At 39.2% G+C, this 23,461-nt stretch overlaps 1 protein-coding gene across 5 annotated transcripts in view; it reads right to left on the reverse strand.

The window, feature by feature from the left end:
- Window positions 1-23,461, reverse strand: part of PTPN3 (protein tyrosine phosphatase non-receptor type 3) — a 288,986-nt gene that overhangs the window by 8,108 nt on the left and 257,417 nt on the right. For all 5 annotated transcript variants that reach the window (XM_021004563.2, XM_021004569.2, XM_021004570.2 and 2 more), the window contains exons 20-25: window positions 17,061-17,151; window positions 16,053-16,114; window positions 11,315-11,461; window positions 8,776-8,904; window positions 2,050-2,195; window positions 305-440 (exon numbers count right to left, since the gene is read on the reverse strand). In XM_021004563.2, coding sequence (XP_020860222.1) covers window positions 305-440; window positions 2,050-2,195; window positions 8,776-8,904; window positions 11,315-11,461; window positions 16,053-16,114; window positions 17,061-17,151 — 711 coding nt within the window. The remainder of the gene's footprint in view (window positions 1-304; window positions 441-2,049; window positions 2,196-8,775; window positions 8,905-11,314; window positions 11,462-16,052; window positions 16,115-17,060; window positions 17,152-23,461) is intronic.

Genomic DNA, 23,461 nt, shown 5'->3' on the forward strand with positions numbered 1-23,461 from the left:
AGGATGAGGGAATGTATTGAAAGAGAATAACAGAGTTTTCATTCCAACTACGGACTATACCTCCAGTGGAGGGCAGAATATATAAGAAATGGAAATACACGCAGTTTGCAATTAATAAATGCCTATCCAACGAATGTGCTGAATTCACATCTCACTTGGCTTACAGAAAGTGATGCATTTATCAGAAATTAAACTGGTAGGTAAAATGTAAGCCCACTGACTATTAACTTATCAAATATTTAGCATGAAAATATCTTAGCGAGGACTCTACATGATCCGGAATTAAGTTAGCATTCCAACTCACTGATGTCTGCACCATCATAGCACGCTGGTCTCTCATTTTTCGGATAATATCCAATGGATAAACAGGCTGGCTTCTTTCAATTAAACACATGGCTGTTTCCATAGTGACCAACACACCAGTTCGACCTATTCCAGCACTGAAAAATGAAACAAGGAAAGCAATGGCACATTAGAAAGACAGGTTTAGACTTGGAATCACCTGGAATGCCACAGCTTAGATGCCACATCCTTCTAAAACAAAAAAATAATAATCCTTGGGAATCAGGGGCATGTTGTAGAACGGATTCTTTTTCAGGTTTAAGCTGGACCAGATGGTTCCTAGGGTTCCTTTGCATTGTGAGATTCTATGAGACAACTCTAGTGAGTATTTATTCATAGCATATCCCCAATGTGGGTGTTTCCAGTTATCTGGGAACTCTGATTTTATATATTATGTAGGCAACTCATAACAACTGATACAAATTCTAATAACATTTAAGCCATAAAAACTGACCTTAAAAATATGAGGAGTTTTTTGGGAGTGAATATTCCAATTTATTCAAGTGGAGTAAAGAGCTCCAATCGGAATATTTTTTTAAATGAACATTAAAGATGATCTTTTTATGGTTTGTTTTTTGTAAAACAGACACAAATATCCTCCCCCCATTTCTTACACATGTAATTGTCCATCAGATTAAAGAATTAAAGTGTGTAGACAAAAGAAAATTTTTTCATGGTAGGTAATTATGCTAGGGGATATTTTTATTTTCCAACTAATGATCCTTATACCTTCACATGACTCATAAGGTTTTGTATTTTACTGTTTTCTAAATCTTAAGTATTTTTTCATATTTTAAGCATCCTTTTCTTTTTTAATTTTGAGTTCCAAATTCTCTCCCTTCCTCTCACACCCTCCCATACCCATCTAGAAGGCAAGCAATACAATATCAATTAAACCTGTAAAATCACACAAAACGTAATTTCTGTGTTAGCCATATTTTTTTAAAAGCAAGAAAAATAAAGTGAGAAAATTATACTTCAGTTGGCATGCAGAGTTTATCAGTTCTCCCTCTGGAGGTAGATAGTGTTTTTTTTCATCACGAGTTTTTGGGAATTGTCTCAAATCACTGCATTGATCAGAGTGGCCAAGCCTGTCACACGATCAACATTACTGTTGCGCACAATGATCCTCCAGTTCTTCTCTCACTTCTCTTGGCATCAGTTTATACTGGGTCTTGCCATGTTCTTCTGAAACCACCTTCCTCCTCATTTCTTCTAACACAATAGTACTCCATCACAATCATATGCCACAACTTGTTCAGCCATTTCCCAATTGATGAGCAGCCCCATGGTTTCCAATTCTTTGCCTCCACAAAAAAAAATCTACTATAAATATCTTCATACAGATAGGTTCTATTCCTTTTTCTTTGATCTCTTTGGGATACAGACCTGGTAGTGGTATTGCTGGGTCAAAAGTATGCACTGTTTTATAGCCCTTTGGACACAGTTCCAAATTGTTGGCCAGAATAGCTGGGCCAGTTCACTACTCTTGTTACATTGTTAAATAAAAAGTAAATAAATAAATGAGATAAATAAATAAAACAAAAAAAAATAAAATAAAAAGTAAAGTGATTACTGGGTATAGAAAGTAAAAAAAAAAAGCACATGTCTTTCTAGGATTCAAGATTAACACCATAAATTGAATATTGGCCAACAGACTTCCCCTTCCTTCCCTACCCCAACACAAATTTATCTTAAACTTCATACCTGCAGTGAACTAAGATGGGCTCATTTTCTACTCTCATTGCCCTCATATAGGTTACAAATTCCAAAAAGTCTGATGAATCCTCTGGAACCCCATGATCAGGCCAAGCGACATACTGGAGATGAGTAACTGTGTGTTCTTCCCCTGTCTGTGGTGGAAAAAGATGTACTTTACTTCAGACTCTAGAAAGAGCAAGTGACTTATCATACAGCTAGTCTCTGTCAGAAGTACCTAAACTCAGGTCCTTCTGACTCCAAGGTTAGTCTGCTTTGCACGACACCACACTGTTTCTCAGCATTTTTTCACAGGTCTTCTAAATAGAGTCATCATGACATAGTGGACAGGGAGCCAGCCTTGAAGCTGGGAAGACCTATATTCCTATCTAGCCTCTGATCCGTCCTATCTGTGACTATGTGTAAGTCACTTAACCTCTCAGTGCTCTAGGCAATTCTCTAAGATTATAAATTGCAAAGAAGGTGCCAACTTGTCTTGGTGAACAATTTCCTCACCTGGGAGTTCCTTACTAATGAAATCTCAGGTCAAGTCCCCACAACTGGCCCTTCTAAACAGAATAAACACTGCAAACACTGACACTCTTGTTAGAAACTCTTTCTATCTATAAAATTCAGTTTCTATGGCTATGATTAGCCATATTTACTGAGTTGAAACACCCAGTCTATGGGTGATGTAGAGAAGTCATGGCCACCTCTTTGAAGAAGCTTCCAGTCTGACTGGGGGTGGGGATAGGGTCAAAATGAGCACATATGGAATGGCAGAGACCAGGCTAATTACTACTACACCAGGGTCTAGACTTGGGTGCAACCTTTTGACTCAATCCACGTTTTACAGAACAAATGCTTTTACTAAGGGGATTTGTTCAGTGAAGTGTGGATTCAGTCAAAGGGCCACACTTGAGGACGTAGAGGGCCACATGTGGCCTCAAGGCCACAGGTTCCCCATCTCTGTACTAGCCCACTCTAATGAGAAGAGCAGGAGCAGGATTCATGGAGGAGGTGAGATTCCACCTGCATCTGAATGGATAGGAATTGGAGGAGATGGAAAAGGGGAACATTTTAAGGGCCCCAGCCTTTTTGGAATGAGCACAGGAACGACATTTTTGGCCACACCGACTCTACTAAGGCCAGGATCTGCATCAGTGGGTGGGCAACCTGAGGTACTGACACTTTTTGCATTCATCAAGCACTTTCCTTGCAAAAAAAGAATGAAATAAGCATTTTTAAATGCCTACCATGTTCCATGCACTGTGCTAAGTGCCTTACACATATGATCTCGTTTTATCCTCCCAACAAGCCTGACAGGTAGATACTGTTATTATTCCCATTTGACAGATGAGGAAAGTGAGGTAGACCAAGATTAAGCCCAGAGTCACACAACCAGTAAGTGTCTGAGGCCAGACTGGAATTCTTGTTTTTCTGACTCCAAGCCTGGCGTGCTTTCCACTGTGTTACCTACCTGCCTCAACGAGGCAGATAATTTTTATAGTATGCCTAAAGTATGAATATTATTATCCTCAATCTTCCCAAAAAGAACTGAGAGAGGACTTTGCCCTTCTCTGCTTTCCCGTTATCCCTCACCCAACAACCACTGGTGTTACACAGACATCATCAAGGCTAGCCTGGAGGGAAGAGTAACATGGCTGTTCAGTCACCAACCCTAAGCCTTCCAGTGACAGGAAGGACCAGTAGGCTTTACTACCCACCCTGTCACTGTGTCCTCAAATCCTCCAGACCTAATACGGTTTGCCTCATGTCCTGCGGATCCCTGGGCACTGCCATATGACCTGCCGGTGTACTCTTCAGCATTCTGAGGCCTTTCCACTTGCCCTGAACCTGAACATGATTTATCTCCCTCAGTTAGAATGCTAGATCCTTAAGAGAAGAAACTGCCTCTTTTTTTTATCCTATTTGTATCTCCAGCACTTAGACCACTACTTGGCACACAGTACGTATTTAATAAGTGCGTTTTATTTCATTCATTCAATCAATGATTCATTTATTCACTCATAAGTTTGGCTCAGGGTATTTAAGTCATACCATTCATTGCAAGAAAGTGTCACAGCGGTAATCTGAATTCAGGTCCCCGTGCCTCCCCAGATCGCTGTCGAACCCTGTGAATACTTGTAGGAGTCCATCAATGCCTGTCATGCCTGTCTAAATCTTTTCTTAGAAGACATTTCTACACTGTTCCCTCACCTGATCTTTGCATGGTATGGCTTCATCATCTTGCTGATTACCCTTATTTGTTAACGTCCTTCTTAAAACATGATGGCCAGAACTGAAAACACTACCCCAACTATGGTCTCACCAGGGTAGGCTAGATTATGACTATCTTCTCCCTCATTATGGACACTATGATTTCATTAATACAGGCTAAGACCCTATTACAGCTTTTCTGGTTGCCACACCACAATGCTGAGGGCTGGGAGGCTCAATGGATAGAGCACTGGATCCAAGGTTAAGAAGATCTGAGTTCAAATCCAGCCTCTCACACTTACTAGCTGTGTGACTCTGGAAAAGTCACTTAACCTGCTTGCCTTAATTTCCTCATCTGTTAAATGAGCGGAAGAAGGAAATGGCAAACCACTCCAGTATCTTCGCCAAGAAAACCCCAAATGGGGTCAGGAAGAGTCAGACATGATTAAAAAATTGACCGAACAACCACCACCACCACACTGCTGACTTGTAACTCACTATACGATCAAATGATTTAATAGTTATAAAAAGCACAGTGCCTGGCACATAGTAGGCACTCATACAAATGCTTCTTCCCTTCAACCTCCAGATCTTTTTCACATTAGTTACTTTTAAGCCACGTGTCCCCTCCCTCCAATCTTGTAAGACAAAGGCAAACAGCAGGCCCCTGCTTACCTATGTGGCTCCAGACGATAAGACAAATGGTGCTTATACAATGACCGTTCAAGGCATACACCTAATTCAAGACATACCACTAGGTATCCTTTCAGGCAATCAACGAGCCAACAAGCATTTACTGAGAGTCTATTATGTACCAGACACCGTGCAAAGCATTGGAGGTAAAAAGAAAGGAAAACTGTGGTCTCTGTCTCAAAGAGTTCACCTTCTAGAAGGGATGTCACAGATGGAGAACTCAAATAAAAGGAAGGGAAACCCCTTCCCACTCATCTTGCTCTGCTGCTCCAGAAAACAATTCACTTACCACTGCTGAAACTCGTATTTAAATAGTCTAACAAGACTGCGGGGTGAACTTGCCAAATGCTATTTCTTTGAGTGCTCATTCCCCAGTTTATTGTTTCCTCTCTCCCTACATGCTGTGGATAAGTACAGGACGGATTGTTATCCTTTATTAAATTTAATTTTGTGAGTTTCGTCTCAGTGAGATCTTTCCGAATCCTAATTCTGCTATCCAACATACCCACTATCCCTCCCTTTCAGCTCTGTTGTCACCTGCAGATCTGATAAATGATGATTATTCAGCTTGCAAAAGACAGACCATTAAGGAATAATGCTAGAGACCTCCTTCCAAGCCAACAGCAATCCATTAATCAACAGGCTTTTAAGTTGTGTCATTCAAACAGCTACAGATCCATACAAATTGTATTAACACCAAGAGGAAGCATGGCACAGTGCATAGAATCTTGGACCTGGAGTAAAAAAGACCTGAGTTTGAATCTCAACCTGTAGCTAGTGGACAGAATTCCAGGTCTAGAGCGAGGAAGATTTGACTCTGGCCTCAGACACTTATTAGCTGTGTGACTTTGGAAAAGTCACTTAACCCTTTTTGCCTCAGTTTCCTCATCTGTAAAATGAGCTGCAGAAGGAAATGGTGAACTACTTCAGTATCTTTGCCAAGAAAACCCCCCAAAGGGGTTACATGAAGAGTTGGACAAGACTGAAAATGACTAAACAATAACAACACATACTTATTAGTAGTATGACCACGGATATTTATCTCTCAGTTTTCCCACCTATAAATTGAGAATAACAATAATAACTATAATGATATTCGTAGTATCTACCTGACAAGGCTGTTGTGAGAATCACATGAATCAAGCAAATAAAATGTTTTGTAAACTTTATAAATGTCAATTATCATCATCATTCAGGCATGAGTCACCATCTTGTCCATAAAAATATCATAAAAAATTGTTGGATAGGTTAAGATGCTATCCTAATTTGCAAACAAAAACACCTATCTGGTGACACTAAGACATGTACTAATAATTTAATTAATCAAATAGAGCCTCTCCCTAAATCTTCTTGAGGAAGTCCAATCCAAACTTCTTATAGTGGGATCATTTCCTAAGCCATGGATGTGATGTCAAATTTTATCTGCTCTTTCCCACAGATCACTGTTGAGTACAGCTATGTCTCAAATCCCAAAGTGGCTGCCATGTAAGTTTGAATTCGTACCATTTCAAGTTATCATTATGTACGATATGGTAACTGGTTCCAATGCTATGGGGATTCGAATGTGACCACTAAATGGGATCCATTTATTAGTACTAATCAGGACCTAGTTGTACATCCTTCAAATGCTTGGAAGTTTCAGCCTCCTCAATTAGGCTAGGATGCCTTGTGTGAAGAGTCAGATTAGCAAGCAACATAAATCTATATCTCTGTAAGAAGACAGCTAACCAGTCATCTCTTAAATAAGTAACCAAGCTAGGGACTTTTTTAAGGGGAAAAAATCCAGAAAGGACCTTGAAGCCTAGAATCAACGATAGTCATGGAAAAAAATTAACCTCCCCTCCATACCAATAAACCTATTCCACTGTAAATACCTTCATCACTTCTATGTGGAGTAACTGGAAAGTGGCACACACTCTATTTTATGGAAAAGCTTAAATAAAAATTTCCTTTCCGGAGTCAACAACCTTCCATCAATCTACTATTTGTTTTGTTTCTGCCTGCAGGCATCTGTTGTTTCTATAGTCATGCTGCCTAGGAGTGCTGGACAGGGAAGTTATGACCCACATCTCTGTAAACTAGCTCATCAAGTGTGGCATTCGCTACAAGGCTCCTCTAGGGGCTTCAGGGACTCAGAGGTGGCCATGACTCTGTGACTGCCCTTGACATGTCTCAGATTCCCTGGCTGCTTTGTTGGGTCAGGTCTTACTGGACTATCTAGGGAGAGAGGGAGAGGGAGAGAGGGAGAGAGAGAGAGAGAGAGAGAGAGAGAGAGAGAGAGAGAGAGAGAGAGAGAGAGAGAGAGTGTGTGTGTGTGTGTGTGTGTGTGTTGCTTTTTAACCTTTTTTTTTTGTCCTGGACCCTTTGGCAGTCTGGGGATGCCTGTGGAACCCCTTCTTAGAATAATGTGGTTGTTTTTCTTTTTTATAAAACATAAAACAAAATGTGTAGGATTACAAAGGGAAAAAAAGGTTAGTGAAAGTAAAAGTGCATTTTTTTTTAAACTCATCCAAATTGATAGAACCTCTGAAATCTATCCTTGGACCCCTCTGGTCTCCCAGACCCTAGATTAAGAACCACTGATCTAGATCAGATCTCAGAGGCCTACACATGGACTTTGAAAACCACAAACAAACATTTCATGTGGTACTGTTGTTTTTATTTATTTTGTTAAACATTTCCCAATTACATTTCTTTCTGGTTCAGGTCGCACGTGGGTGGGCCACAGGCCATGTGTCTGACACTTCTGATGAAGGACATTCAGCGTAGCGTGTTAAGTCCCTAGAGTTCAGGAGTTAGGAACTTTTAACTCTGTGAAGGGTTTGTATTATAGCTGACTGATGGGTAAGAGAGCAGGACTGGGAGTGAGTTAACAATAATAAAAGCTCACATTTATAGGTCATTTATGCAAAGTGTTTTCCTCGCAGCAAACCTCTGAGTTAGGGAGCATAAGTATTATTATCCCTATTTTGTAAATGAAAAAATTGAGGTTAGAGGAAGTTGTGACTTATATACAGTAGGTGTTAGAGGTTGGATTCAAATACAGATGTCTAGATTCCAAATCAGTACTCTTTCTACTAAGTCTCACTCAAAAAATGATTTATCAGAACAAAACCTTTTGAGATTTCTCACACACACACACACACACACACACACACACACACACACACACACACACACACACTCTCTCTCTCTCTCTCTCTCTTCATATATATCTTGTTATATGTTACATATATTATATGTATATATAAAGTTTATCAATGCTTAAAGCACTACATAAAGTAGGCTATTTGATTTAAAATAGAAATACTTGAAATTTATATAGTGTGTGTCAGAGCTTCTGTCTATATAAACATACATACGTACAAAGTTTATACATCCTCAAAATTCCATTTCAAGGTTCAAGTAAGGACCAGTTCGTTATTCTTCTGTTGTTCAGTTATTTCAGTCAAGTCTGACCCACTGTGATCCCTTTTGGGGTTTTCTTGGCAAGATACTGGAGTGGTTTGCCTTTTCCTCCTCCAACTCATTTTACAGATGAGGAAACTGAAGCAAATAGGGTGAAGTGACTTGCTCAGTGTCACACAGCTAATAAGAGTCTGAGGCCGGATTTGAACTCAAGAAGACAACTTCCTGACTCCAGGCCCAGCACTCTATCTACTGCATCACCTAGCTGCCCCATACTTTATTCCAGAGAAGACAAAATCGTTCATTTATTCATTCATTCATTCCTTGTCACAAATAAGCTAGGAAGAAATAAAGGTAGACACTGAGTTATTGTCCTCAATACTCAAATATATTGCATGGTCTGTCAATGTTTACCTCAATTTTTGTGACCAGCATTTCTCTAAAAACATAGGCAATGGTGCAAACTTCTGACTGACATTTGATACGGAAGTTCCCATATTCCATGACATCTGGAGGGTCGGGCCAGTACTGATGACATTTGGTCTACAAAAACAAAAAAAGAACTAGTTAGCTTTAATCTGTTTTTCAAATGAGTCAAATCCTTTTGATAAATCAGAATGCATATACAACCTATAAGATTTCACTCTCATCAGCAAAATGAGGGGATTGGACCATATGACTGCTAACGTTCCCTCTATAGCTTTAGATCGACAACTACCTACTGTGTGGATAGCACTGGCTGAAGTATTGATGAGGGATTGAAAATAATTGTAGGATTTCACCATCTTGGCACTGCAACACCTTCAAAATCCAGAACCCTGAAATTCCTCTAAGACCACAACCGTCTCTACTTCCACCTTTCCCACTCACACTAAATCTATTCTTTCACCTGACTTCCCTTGACTCAGTCCTATTTTCCCATTCATCTCTCTGATACAAGCTTCACTTGCCTCATTATCTAGCCCTGACCCCACGGTCAGCCGCAGGAATGTTCCATTAGCATTTATCGCACTAGTAAAATCCTTCAATGCACTGACCTTTCATCAATCTACACTACAAATATCATCCCTAGGGAACTCTTAATTATCTCTGTTCTTGCTGATGGACTGCTGAATGTCTGCTCTTTGCCTACTCTTCCTTTAAATGCCATTTTCTCCAAAAAAAAAGTCTTTCTGATCTCATTCCCCATTCCTGTCTTCCCTGTCCCAGCTGCTAATGATCTCCCCCCCCCCCCCCCCCGATATCCCACAGCACTTTCTCTACCACTCCAAAGGGACTGCCATGGGAATAGTCTATATTATGGAAATCCGAGTTGTCTGTCTTAGCCACTTGCTAAATCTTCTTTCCAGGTGCCTACTTAGTATTTGCTGAACTGAACTGGTCACACTCTGGAGAAAAAGCTGAGAATCAGGAACACCTGCCTGGCTTCCACGGAGTAGGCTCCCGGACAAGTAAGTGACAGGAGGTGCTTGATGTCTTTGCTGACTACACAAATCCTACACCTCGTTCAGAAGGGTGTTTGTCACTCGCTGCCTGACAGGCCACAAGAATCTACTTTAAACTAGACCAGACTGCATTTGGAGATTACAATGGTTACAACTTACAATCACAACTGCTTCTGCCAAAGGTTCTTGGTCTTTAAATTGGTTCAAACTCTCAGCATTTAATGACACTGTAAGAGGGGGTTTAACTACAGAAGAACAGCTGTTACATTTTAGACATTTCTATTACAACGCATTTTATTGCTCTTGCCTATGAAATAAAATACCATAAGCTTCCCCCCCCCCTGCCTCCCCACCAATATTATTTAACTACTCTTGGGCAGCTACATAGAGATAGAGTACCAGGCCTGGAGTCAGAAATATTCATCTTCCTGAATTCAAATCTGGCCTCAGACACTTCCTAGCTGTGTGACCCTGGACAAGTCACTTAACCCTATTTGCCCTGGTTTCCTCATCTGTGAAATGAACTGGAGAAGGAAATGGCAAACCACTCCAGCACCTTTGTCAAGAAAACCCCAAATTGGGGCACCTAGGTGGCGCAGTGGATAAGGCACCGGCCCTGGAGTCAGGAGGACCTGAGTTCAAATCTGACCTCAGACACTTGACACTAGCTGTGTGACCCTGGGCCAGTCACTTAACCCCAACTGCTTCACCAAAAAAAAAACCACACACCAAAAAAACCCCAAATGGGGTCACAAAGAGTCAGACACAACTGAAATAACTCAACAACAACAACAAATCTTGACATGAATGTTTTGGAGTTCAAGTAAAAAGGAAGCAAAATGTAAACAAGTATCCTACTCAAGGATACGTTATTGTAAATTCTTATTACAGTAGGAGGGATATTTTACTCTTTTGATAAGAAATAAACATCCTTATTGCTAGGTTGGGGAAAAGAGGGAAAGGAAAGAAGTTAATTTCTAAAACACAGAGACAAATCAAAACTATAACAAAAGAGCTAAAAGCCTTCTCCTCCCTGCTTTCACTAGTGAAGTGGCAAGGATTACGGGAGAGAATAACGAATCATGCTTGTAAAGTATCAGTCATCATGGATGTCAAGGACGTATAAAGTAGAAAGAGCTAACAATAGAATGGGATAGTAGTCTGAACATGCAGCTAGCAGCTGGAGCATAAAATCAGAGGTGTTTCATGGGATTTAAAGCCAGAAGTGACCAGTAGTCAAATTGTCCAATCCTTTCATTTTACATATGAGAAAAACTGAGAACCAATGAGGTCAAGTAACTTGCCCAATACTGTAAGCCGCAGAACTGGGATTTGAACTCAGGTCCTGACCCCAATACTTTTTCTATATACCATGTTATTCAACAAAGCTCAGAGAAAAACTCAAAATAATAACAGTGTCTAGGTGTCAGCACCCAAACACTCTGGAAATAAAAAAGGGTGAATGAGTGAGCTGGCGTTCATTAAGATATAGACATAAAGACACTTACCCGTCCTCGTTCTGTGAGCGTGGTCAGCATGATGATAAGTGATAACTTATGATCCCAGACTGCTTGCCAAAAATGCACACAGGTATGTGGAAGGGGACCTTGTGTGGCAATATATTGGTTCACAATTTTCGTAGAAGGAATTTCCATCTAGTGAGAGATACAGTGCATTAAAATTTGTTCTCATCTACAAAATGGACATGAAATTGGATTTCAAACACTTTCACTCTGCTGACATCATGGGCAGTGTAATTTTTTTGTAAAATGATAATGGCAAAAATCAATGTTAGCTTTCAGAAAGATGAATCGTTAAAAAAAAAACCCTAAACAATGAAAGTGATATTTCATCAATTGGAATCTTCATCACGCTAGCAAGACAATCTTCAGAAGGAAGCTGGATAATACTCAAAAGACAATACATAGACAAAATACTAGAAGCTATTTTAATGAGCTTCTTGGGTGTAACTTGAACATGGTACAGTAGGAAGAGCATTGAATTCATTCATTCATTTATTTATTTTTTGACTAGGCAATGGGGTTAAGTGACTTGCCCAGGGTCACATAGCTAGTAAGTGTTATGTGTCGGAGGCTGGATTTGAACTCAGGTCATTCTGAATTCAGGGTTGGTGCTCTATCCACTGCGCCACCTAGCTGCCCCCAAGAGCACTGAATTTTAAAAAACACCCAAAAAACTTAGGTTCAAGTTGTCTATTTACTGTATGATCGTTTAACTTTTTAGATCTGTTTCATCATCTCCAAAAATGAAACTGAGGATATTTAACATTAATGATCTCAGAGAGCATCGAATGAGACAGTGTGTACAAAGTACTTTGTTAAGTTAAAAGGTTACAGAAATACAATCTATTATTATTATTATTGTAATCAGCTCTTAATTATGCATGACCTCTTTGGGCCATCTGCCTCTCCTTCTCCCACACCTCTAGTAGAATTTTCCTGTTTTCACTTTACAAAGCATTTGCTATTTTATCTCTACTGGAAAGATAACCACACCCATATTTAACAACAGAGCAATTTGCTTTTTGCTTAGCTGTAATTATTATAGATTTGCTTAGCTGTAATTATTATCTAGATGATCTTGACCTCAGCTTGGTGTTCATTCTAGTTACCAGAGATCACTCATCATATTGGTCTTCCAAATGTCATATTCCCAATCTTATTCTAACCATCTCCTTTCCTTCTTGAATTATGTATATTTTCTTCATGAGAACATCTGGAATCTGTTCAGACCACACAGTAGCTTGAAGTCGGCACTATGACGTTTTTGTTTTTCAAAGGAAATATTAATGGTGATTCTCAACAAGGGAAGGGAGGAGATGGGAATAAGTATTTATGTAATATCTACTCTGTGCCAAGCACTGTGCTGATTGCTTTACAAATCTCAACTCATTTGATCCTGGCAACAACTCTTTGAGGTAGGTGCTATTATTTCCACTGTACAATTGAGGAAACTGAGGCAAACAGAGATTTTTGTGACTTGCCCAGTGTCACACAGCTAAGTAAGCATCTGAAGCCACATTTGAATTCAGGCCTTCCTGATTCCAATATATGGTATTTGGCTGGCACTTGGGCAGGTATATGAAAAGTAATTTCTATTTAAGGAGCTATGAAACTGTCACAAATTTTCTCTCCTTGATATATTTTCCAGGTCGGCTGTTTTAAATAATGAGATACTTTACATTTTCTTCTATTTTTCAGTCTTTTGATTTATCTCATGGAATCTTTAACTTGTATTTGGTCCATTCCAATTTGCAGGAGGTTTTTACTTGGGCAAGGCTTTGTACCACTTGTACTAAAGCTATTAATCTGAGGGAGACCAGTCAAGATGTCAGAGAAGGAAGTAACAGTCAAGTGCTCACCCATAACTATTCCACAAAGGTCCAGGCAAAAAAGCACCGGATATAGTCCTGAATGGGAAATCCAAGGGGAAAAAAAAGTGATTTATTTTTTCTACCCCAAGTCCACACAGGGAAAAGGACAGAGACGTGTCCTGTGGCATTGAGTATGAGGTCTAGCTAAGAACATCTCAGGGCAGGGACTACACAAGGGCCTGCCCATGGTACTTCACCAGGGCAAGAAGAGGTCCCAGATTTGGCACAAAGGAGCCTGACTCTGGAAACAGGTGCCACATGCCAACTCATTACTCAGTGCCGAGTCACAGATCTCATGCAGACTGAGAAGGGGACGGTGCCAAGGGGTGGCCGTCTACTACAAGAGGCGGTTTCAAGCCCTAGGTTGTAAAGAAGCAAGCAGTAGCTGTGTAGCTTTGACCTTGACCCTGGCCCTAAGAAAGAGTCCAAAGTCAGAAAGGAAGGCTGGAGGAACACATAAACTAAAAATGATACTATCATAAAGAGCTATTGTGATAGAGACACTCAAGACTCAAACCTAGAAGAAGAGACTCACTTCAAAACATCTATAAGCAAAGTCTCAAAGGAAAACATAGCTTGGGCACAAGTTCAACTAGAATTCCTAAAGGAGATAAAGCAAGAGTTTTAAAAGGAGGCAAAAATTACTTTATAAATTATATGAGTGCTAGAGGAAACAACTGGAAAAGAAATGAGAGCGCTAGGGGGAAAATAGGAAAAGAAATGAGATCTTTGGAAGAAAATTAGAAAGAGAGTAGGTTGGCATATGAGAAACAAACCCTAACTGAAGTATTTGCAGCTCAACCGGTATTAGAGGGTTATAAAACCCGGGTCCAGCATCAGAGGGATGTGGTTGTGGACATGTCCTTGTAATAATTTAGCTGCCAGCTTATACCCTAATCTGTGTTGGAAGGCTCTTCACCAGCCTTCTTGGCTAGACTCCCTCTCTGGGGCCCACAGGCTGGCTCCCTGCTTTGATGCAGGCTGAAAACGGAACAAATGTAGCTCTTCCTTGTGCTTCCCAATCAACATTTCCTCTAGCACTGTTATCTGGGCTTTGTAACCTCTTATCTTTGTCCCTAATCCTCTTAGTCGTCATTGTCTTTTTTTTTTGGCTAGGCAGTGGGGTTAAGTGACTTGCCCAGGGTCACACAGCTGGTAAGTGTTATGTGTCTGAGGCCAAATTTGAACTCAGGTCCTCCTGATTCCAGGGCTGGTGCTCTATCCATTGTGCCACCTAGCTGCCCCCCTCTTAGTCTTCTTTAAGAGAGGTTTACACAGAACATCAGAAACTTAATGTACCTTCAAAACGGGTACATGATTTAGACATAAAGGGGGATACCATGGGCAAATTAGAGGAGCATAGAATAGTTTACCTGTCAGATCGGTGTTGATAAAGGAAGAATTTATGACCAAACAAGAGATAGAGAGCATGACAAGATATAAAATGGATAATTTTGGTTATATTAATTAAAAGTTTTCCTACAAACAAAACCAACGCAGTTAAGATTAGAAGGAAAGCAGAAAGCAGGGAAATTTTTTTTTTTACAGCAAGCATCTCTGATTACAGACCTCATTTCTCAAATATATAGAGCATTCCCCCACAAGTGATAAATGGTCAAAGGATATACCAGGCAGTTTTCAGATGAAGAAATCAAAGCTATCTATAGTCATATGAAAAAATGCTCTAAATCACTATCAATTAGAGATATGCAAATTAAAATAATTCTGAGTTACCATCTGACACCTATCAGATTGGCTAATATGGCAGAAAAGAGAAATGATAAATGTTGGAAGGGATGTCAGAAAAATGGGATGCTTGTTGGTGAAGTTATAAACTGATCCAACTATTCTGGAGAGCAATTTGGAACTATGCCCAAAGGCCTATAACACTGTGCATACCAATACTAGATCTGTATTCCAAAGAGATTTTTCAAGAAAGAGAAAAGGACCTATTTGTACAAAAATATTTATAGCAGCTCCTTTAGTGGTGGTGAAAGAACTGGAAATTGAAGGGATGCCCATCAACTGGGGAACAGCTGAACAAGTTCTGGTACATGATTGTGATGGGATACTACTGGGCTATAAGAAATGACAAGCAGGATAATTTCAGAAAAACCTGGAAGGACTTACATGAACTGATGCAGAGCCAAGTGAACAGAACCAGGAGAACAGCAATACTGTATATGAGGATCCACTGTAAACAACTTAGCTATTTTCAGTAATACAAAGATCTAAGACAATCCTAAAGAACTCATGAAAAATGCTATCTACCTCCAGAGAAAAATAGTAATGGAGTCTGAAAGCAGATTGAAGCATACTACTTTTCACTTTATTGTGTGTGTGTGTCTGTCTGTCTGTATTTGTATGTATTTTGGTTTGTGTTCTCTTTCACAACATGACTAATATGAAAATGTTTTGCATGACTGCACATGTATAACCTACATTAAATTATTTATCATCTCAGGAAGGGGAGCAAGGAGGAAGAGAATTTGGAACTCAAAATTTAAAAAAAAGAAAGTTAAAAACTGTTTTTGCATGCAATTGGGAAAAAATAGAATATTAAAAACAAAAAACTTAATGGACTTTAGAGCTCCACTAGTTCAACCCCTTATATTTTAGATGGAGAAACAAAAAAGCTTGAGAGAAGTGGTATATCTTGTCCAAAGCTACACAGATAAAAAGTGAAAGAGCCAGTATGAGAACTTAGATTACTGTGTATCAAACAGATGTGGTAGCTTTTTTCCATCATTTTAAGACGAAACATATAATTACAATTGATAGTATAAGAAAACACTTAAGAGAAATGCTGTTATAAGTATTCTTTTTTTAAAAAAGATATAGATTTGACTTACATTCACATAACTTGCATTAATATAATCTTCATTTCCCTGCAATAATACCCGAGTGGTATCATCTATAAAAAAGAGAAAATTTTTATTTTATTAGAAAACAGTTCAATCTGTAACTATCTTTATCTTTTTTGCTCCAAAGGATTGTTAGTAGCATAAAGGCTATCCTTACAGTATAAAGATAGAAACAAACAGTACAAAGACTGTGGTATTTGCAGATACTCCCACAATAGTTGAGAGAAAACCAGAAATTCTGTTTTAAAAAAGGAGACAATTATCTAAGGCCTTGAGAACTGAAGTAACTTGCCTAAGTCATACAGCAAATTACTTGCAGAGCAGAACAGGAAACCAAGTCTTCCCACTTCCAGATTTTTCCATGCTGACCCCTTCTGTGCCTGGCACTTGGGTAATGACCATAGGCATTGTATAGAAAGAACTAAATACATAATGTTGGGCTGGATAAGATCAAATGATTTAGAACTGTCAGAGACCAAAGAATTCATCATTTGATAGATAAGGGAATGGAGGCCCCAAGCGATGAAGTGACCGATTTGCTCAGAGCTGTTGTTATTCAGAGAGGGTGTGTGTGTGTGTGTGTGTGTGTGTGTGTGTGTGTGTGTGTGTGTGTGTGTGTGTGTGTGTGTGTGTGTGTGTGTGTGTGTGTGTGTCTTTGAGTCTGACATTACAGCACTATACCACACTCATAAAACTCACATGCACTTATCCAGAAAAATCAATTTCTCTATATCACACTTAGGAATAATGGCTCATATTTATTTAGTGCTTTAAAGACTACTTCACACCCATACTTGATCATCCCATATAGATACTTACAGTGGCTACCTCATATGGTCATCTATCTATTTTGACATAATTTAGACAGTTTTGACATAGGAGAAAATTAAAGCTAAGAAGAGTTAAATGAGTTGCCAACAATAGTGAGAGATAGTGTGGGAGGGGACAATAAAAGGAGAGGGTTGAAGCAGTCAAACACTGACATTTGATACTCACAAGGCAGCACATCTTTGTAGCGATTTTTGTCCAGATTTTGAGACAGTTTTGCAAATGTGATGGGCAAACCTGGCTTCTTTCTATACAGTTGCTACATGACGTAAAAGTGAGAAGTCATAAGATTATTCAACAAATATCTGCCAAAAGTTATGCAAAATTCAAGTACTTTATGGTAAGATTCCTTACCCAAGGCATCCATGTTTTAGGTTCAAAAGCAATTACATGGTCAATTTTAAAGCTTATCATCAAAAAAGTACAATAAAACATTCCATGATTCTAGCTGACATTACCATTCACTGATTTCTCAATATGAAAATCTTTTAGAGAGAATGCAAAGGAATGAGTTTGAGTCACTGACAGAAAATAATCATTCCAAAATACAGCAAATCCTAGCTGCCTGACAGTTATTTGAGAAATGCTAGAGAAAAGAAGAAAAAACAGAAAATTGGGAAAAAACATAATTATTCAGACTGGAAATGTTAAAGCATAGATAGGTCCAGAAATGAAGGAAAAAATATTTCAGTTTATCAAAGAAGTAAAAAAAAATTTATTTGCCAATAGCATAAATACTTTTAATTCTTTCAGAGTCTCAGCTCTGTATGCTCAGGGACAAAACTTCTGTCCCAATATGCAATAAAGAATTCATAATTAAAAATCCTAACATGATCATACTTTCACTGCTAATTTTTAGTCAAACGATCTCTGCAATCCATTAAAAAGAGCATGTATACATTAAAAGTATGACCCAGTATTATCCACCCACATTCTTTGATCTTACTTGTATGTTTTTGGAAAAAATATGCAACTGCACCAATGGGGTCCATTACTGATTTGTAAGCTCAGGCCCTTACTGCTGCATGGTAATCCTGCTATTCTTTCCTGATTAGTCCTATATAACACCCCATACAAAGACTGTTCTGGTTCCAAATGAGGCAGCATAGTATAGAGAATAGGGCATTAAACTTGGAGGCAAGGAGAAATGGGTTACTGTGTGACCCTGGGCAAGTCACTTGACCTCTCTGTGACTCAGTTTCCTCATTTGTAAAATGAAGAGGATGGACTTTAAGGTACCTTTCAGGTATAAATCTACAGTCTTATGATTCTCAAGCCTTCTACGAAGCCCTTCTTCCCTAACCCTGCTCCCTTTTTTGGAAGACTACCTTCCCTCCTACTTTACTCAAAAAAATAGAGGCTATCCACTGACAGTTCCCTCTTCTGCCTTACTCTATACCTCAAAGCATCTGTCACCTCCATTCTTTCCTCCTTTGCTCTGGTCTCAAAAGGAGATGTGTGTGGTCCTTCTCCTTGCCAAAGCCAGCCCCTCAACTTGTGTGCTTGGCATCCCATCGCCCTAGACTCCTCTTCAATTTCTCTCTCTCTGTCATAACAGAACATACCCACGTTTTTCCCATTTAAAACAAAACAAAGTAAAACCTTTTATCTGATCTGGTCATCTTACTGAACGACTGTCAAATATTCCTTTCCGTTTTCATAGTCAAACTCCCAGAAAGAGCTGTAACTGCTCCCGTTTCATTTCTAAAAGTCTTGTCATCGGACCTCCAAATTCACCACTCAATGGAAACCCTTTTCTCTGAGGTTAAATTTGTGGCCCTTTCTTAATCCTGATTCTCCTTGACCTTTCTGCAGATAACGGTGACCATCTCCTTCTCCTGGATACTCATTTTTATCCCTTGGATTTTGTAACACTGCTCTTTCTTGTTTTCCCTTATCCTTTTGTTTGAGTGATCTTTGTCAATAATCTTTGTTGAATCATCCCTCCCTCCCTCCCTTCCCCTCCATTCCTCTGTCTCCAATTTTATCAGCTCTCATGGAATCAATTATCATAGCTATATACTGAGCCCTGATCTCCTCTCTTCATCTTCAGGTCCGTATCACTAAACTGATTGCCAAACAACTCTGCCCAGATATGAGGACTACTCTGGCATCTCAAATTCGACAGGTTCCAAAATGGAACTCATTACAGGATCACAGAAGAACAGAATTAGAATCAGAAGGAACTACAGTAGCCACATAGTCTAGCTTCTCATTTTGCAAATGAGGAAAATATGGTAGTGCAGCGGACAGAGAGCTGGGCCTAGAGTCAGGAAGACCGAAGTTTAAATGCGGTCTTACACACTCACTAGCTATGTGACCCAGGGCAAGTCACTTAACCTGTTGACCTAAGTTTTCTCATCAGTAAAATGATTATCATTAAGCCTCCCCTCCCAGGGTTATTGCGAGGATCAAATGAGATCATAATTATAAAACACTTATCACAGTGCCTGGCACACACTGTTATATAAATGTTGGCTTATCATTATATTATTATTGTTAGAAATCAGGTAACTTGTCTAAGATCAGACAGTTAATAAATAAGTATCTAAGGTGGGAATCAAATCCATGTCCTCTTAAATCCAAATTTATCACTCTTTCTACTGTGCTACATTGCTGCTTCTTTTTTTTTTTTTAAAGGCAATTGGGGTTAAGTGACTTGCCCAGGGTCACACAGCTAGTAAGTGTCAAGTGTTTGGTCTGAGGCCAGATTTGAATGCAGGTCCTCCTGACTTCAGGGCTGGTGCTCTATTCACTGCGCTACCTAGCTGCCCCTTATATTGCTTCTTATCTTCTCCCTTAAGTCCACTCTTTCCTTCATTTCCTTGAAGGTCATCACTGCTCTTCCCATCATTCAGATCTGCAACCTAAAGTCATTCTTGACTTCATCCTCAACCTTATCCTCCCACATCTAAACAATTTTCAACTCCTGACAATTCTACCTGAATAATATTTCTCCCACTAATGCCCTTCTCTTCATCCACACAGGCCACAACCCTAGTTCAAGCCTTCATCGTCTCTTGCTTGGACTATGGCAAGGACTATGGCAGTGGCTTGCTAATTGGTTTCTCCTCTTCCAGTCTTTTCTCTCTCCTATTCATCCTTCATACCGCTGCCAAATCAAAATGTGGAAACACAGGCCTTCACCATGTCCTTCAACTGCTGAAAAATCTCCAGTAGGTCCTTATTACCTCTAGAATAGATACAAAATCCTTAGACATTTAAAGTCTTGCACAATCTTGTTGCCACCCATGTTTCCAGGCACGTTTCATATTACTCTCCTCCACGCATTCTTTATTCTAGTCACACTGATCTACTATTCGTTCCCAGAACTGGGCATTCGTTCCTCCTTTTGCTTCTGTGCTCCACATGAAACTAAAAGTTTTCACTTCCATCTAGGTCCAGTTCAGGTATGGCCTTCCTATTTCCTCTGGCTATAAGTACCCTCTTAATCCCCTCAAATTATTTTGTATCTGTTCATTTGGGGACATGCTGCCTTCTCAGAATAAATGTAAACTCCTTGAAAATGGGGAATTTGCTGAATTAAGTTGTGGGGGAAAAACAGAAATGGAATTTACAGAGTAAAAACAAATTGATAATTAGGCAGCTGGCCAAACATCTGCCTTAATTATTTTATCATCTTAACCTGGGATCAATGAATTTAGTTGTTTTTTTTTTAAATAGTCTGATAATTACGTTTCAATATATTTCAAAAGCAGGTAGGTGGTTCAGTCACTAGAACATTGCCTGGAGACAGGAAGACTCATCTTCCTGAGTTCAAATCTGGCCTCAGACATTTACCAGCTGCGTGACCCTGGACAAGTCATTTAACCTTCATTGTCTCAGTCTCCTCATCTGTAAAATGAGCTGGAGAAGGAAATGGCAAACCACTCCAGTATCTTTGTCAAGAAAACTCCAAATGGGGTCACAAAGAGTTGAACACAACTGAACAACCCAACAATAACAACCTTTCCAGTTTTCTTACAACTTTCCCCCTAACATGTACTCTTTGATCCAGTGACTCTGGACTCCTGACTGTGGCACAAAGAAGACACTCCATGTCTTGGTTCTGGGCATGTTCTCTGGCTGTCATCCAGGGAGAGGAACACTCTTCCTCCTCTCTACCTTCCTTGACTGACTTCCTTTCTTTTCTTTTCCTTCCTTCCTTCCTTTCTTTCTCTCTTTCTTTTTGCCTAGGTAATGGTGTTAAGTGACTTGCCCAGGGTCACACAGCTAGTGAGTGTTATATGTGTGAGGCTGGATTTGAATTCAGGTCATCCTCCAGACTCCAGGGCCAGTGCTCTATCCACTCCACCTAGCTGCGCCTCCTGGACTTTCTTTAAATCCCATCTTCCACAGGAAGCCTTCCCCAATACCTCTTAATTCTAGTACCTCCCTTATTTTAATCATTTCCTATTGATTCCGCATATAGCTTGTTTTGTATATATTTGTTTACACATTGTCTCCCCTACTAGACCATAAGCTCCTTGAGGGCAGGGACTGTCTTCTTGCCTCTTTTTATATCCCCAGCACTTAGCACAGTGCCTGGCACACAGCAGGCTCTTAATATATATTGAATTGCATTACATGAAGTCCTTCCTGCTTCCTCTTGTTTTATGTGCCCTCTCAAGCTCCTCAAATGGTTTTATATTTATGTATTGGGGGATACATTGTATTCTCCTAGTAGAATGTAAACGCCTAGAAAATGGGGGACTCTACAGTGCCATTTACAGAATAAGCACCTAGTATTTGCTGAACTGAGTTGTGACAAAGGACCAAGTAAAGGAAACATAAAAGAGGAAAAGGCTCAAAGATCCTACACTCGGGAAATGGTTTCTATAGATTGATTAAGAATGGATTGTTTTGAGGTAAGAGTGAATATCTGTGATTCATATGACCTTTGGTGTATCTTAATAACTTATGAATCAGTCTCACAAATAACAAGACTACCCACTCTTAGTTGGGTTTCTTTTTTTTTGTTTAAATCTTTCATCAACCATCTTCTCCTACACTCCAAAGCTAACCTGACAGGAATGAAACCAGCATGAAAAATGGAAGCTGTGCTTCAGCGTCCTTTACCACAGGGATGGTGGTAAAGTGGAAAGAGTGCCGAATTTGGTTGGAGTTGGAAGATTCTAATTCAATTTGCAATTCTACCACTTTTTGTAATGTTAGGCAGATTATTTAACCTTTTTAAATTAATTATTTTAAAAAGTTTTTAATATTCACTTCCACAAGATTTTGAATTCCAATTTTTCCCCTCTCCTCTCCCCCAATCTGCCCTCTCTTTTATTAACTTCCCCCTTCCTTATTCCCGCCCCCTTCTATTTTCCTGTAGGGCAGGATAGATTTCTATACCCCATTGCCTGTATATCTCATTTCCCAGTTGCATGTAAAAAGCCCAGTTGCATGTGAAAACAATTTAAAAACATTCGTTTTTAAAACAGAGTTCCAAATTCTCTCCCTTCTTCCTTCCTCACTCACTCTCATTGAGAAGACAAGCAACTTGATATAGGTTATACATGTGTAGTCATGCAAAACACTCCCATTAATAGTCATGTTGTGAAAGATTAACTATATTTCCCTCCACTCTATCCCAACTCCCCACCCCCCATTTACTCTATTCTCTCCCTTGATCTTATCCTTCCTCAAGTGCTTGCTTCTGATTACCCCTTTCTCCCAATCTACTCTCCCTTCATCATTCCACCCCCCCCATCCCCTTCCTCCTTATTTTCCTGTATGGTAAGATAGATTTTCATACCCAAGTGACTGTGTATGTTATTCCCTCCTTAAGTCAAATCTGATGAGAATAAGACTCACTCATTTCCTCTCACCTCCCCCCTCTTGCTCTCCACTGTAAAAGCTTTTTCTTGCCTTTTTTATGACAGATAATTCCCCCCATTCTACTTTTTCTTTTCTCCTCCCAGTACAATCCTCTCTCACCCTTTAATTTTATTTTTTAGATATCATCCCTTCATATTCAACTTACTCTGTGCCCTCTGTCTATATATATGTGTGCATATGTATACAAACATACACACAATATATATTATATATATATATATATATATATATATATATATATATATATATATATATATATATATATATATATATATATATATATATATGTATGTATGTATATATTCCCTCCAAATACCGACAAAGGTCTCATGAGTTACAAATATCATCTTTTCATATAGAAATATAAACAGTTCAACTTATAATAAGTCCCTTATGGTTCATCTTTCCTGTTTATCTTTTCATGCTTCTCTTGAGTCTTGTATTTGAAAGTCAAATTTTCTATTCAGTTCTGGTCTTTTCATCAAGAATGCTTGAAAGTCATCTATTTCATTGAATATCAATTTTGTCCCCTGAAAGATTATACTCAATTTTGCTGGGTAGGTGATTCTTGGTTGTAATCTTATCTCCTTTAACCTCCGGAATATTGTATTCCAAGCCCTCTGATCCCTTAATGTAGAAGCTGCTAAATCTTGTGTTATCCTGATTGTGTTTCCACAATACTTGAATTGTTTCTTCCTGGCTGCTTGCAATATTTTTTTCTTTGA

The sequence above is a fragment of the Phascolarctos cinereus genome, unplaced genomic scaffold (genome assembly GCF_003287225.1).
Source record: "Phascolarctos cinereus isolate Bilbo 61053 unplaced genomic scaffold, phaCin_HiC Scaffold_4;HRSCAF=312, whole genome shotgun sequence".
In the NCBI taxonomy this organism is placed as follows: Eukaryota; Metazoa; Chordata; class Mammalia; order Diprotodontia; family Phascolarctidae; genus Phascolarctos; species Phascolarctos cinereus.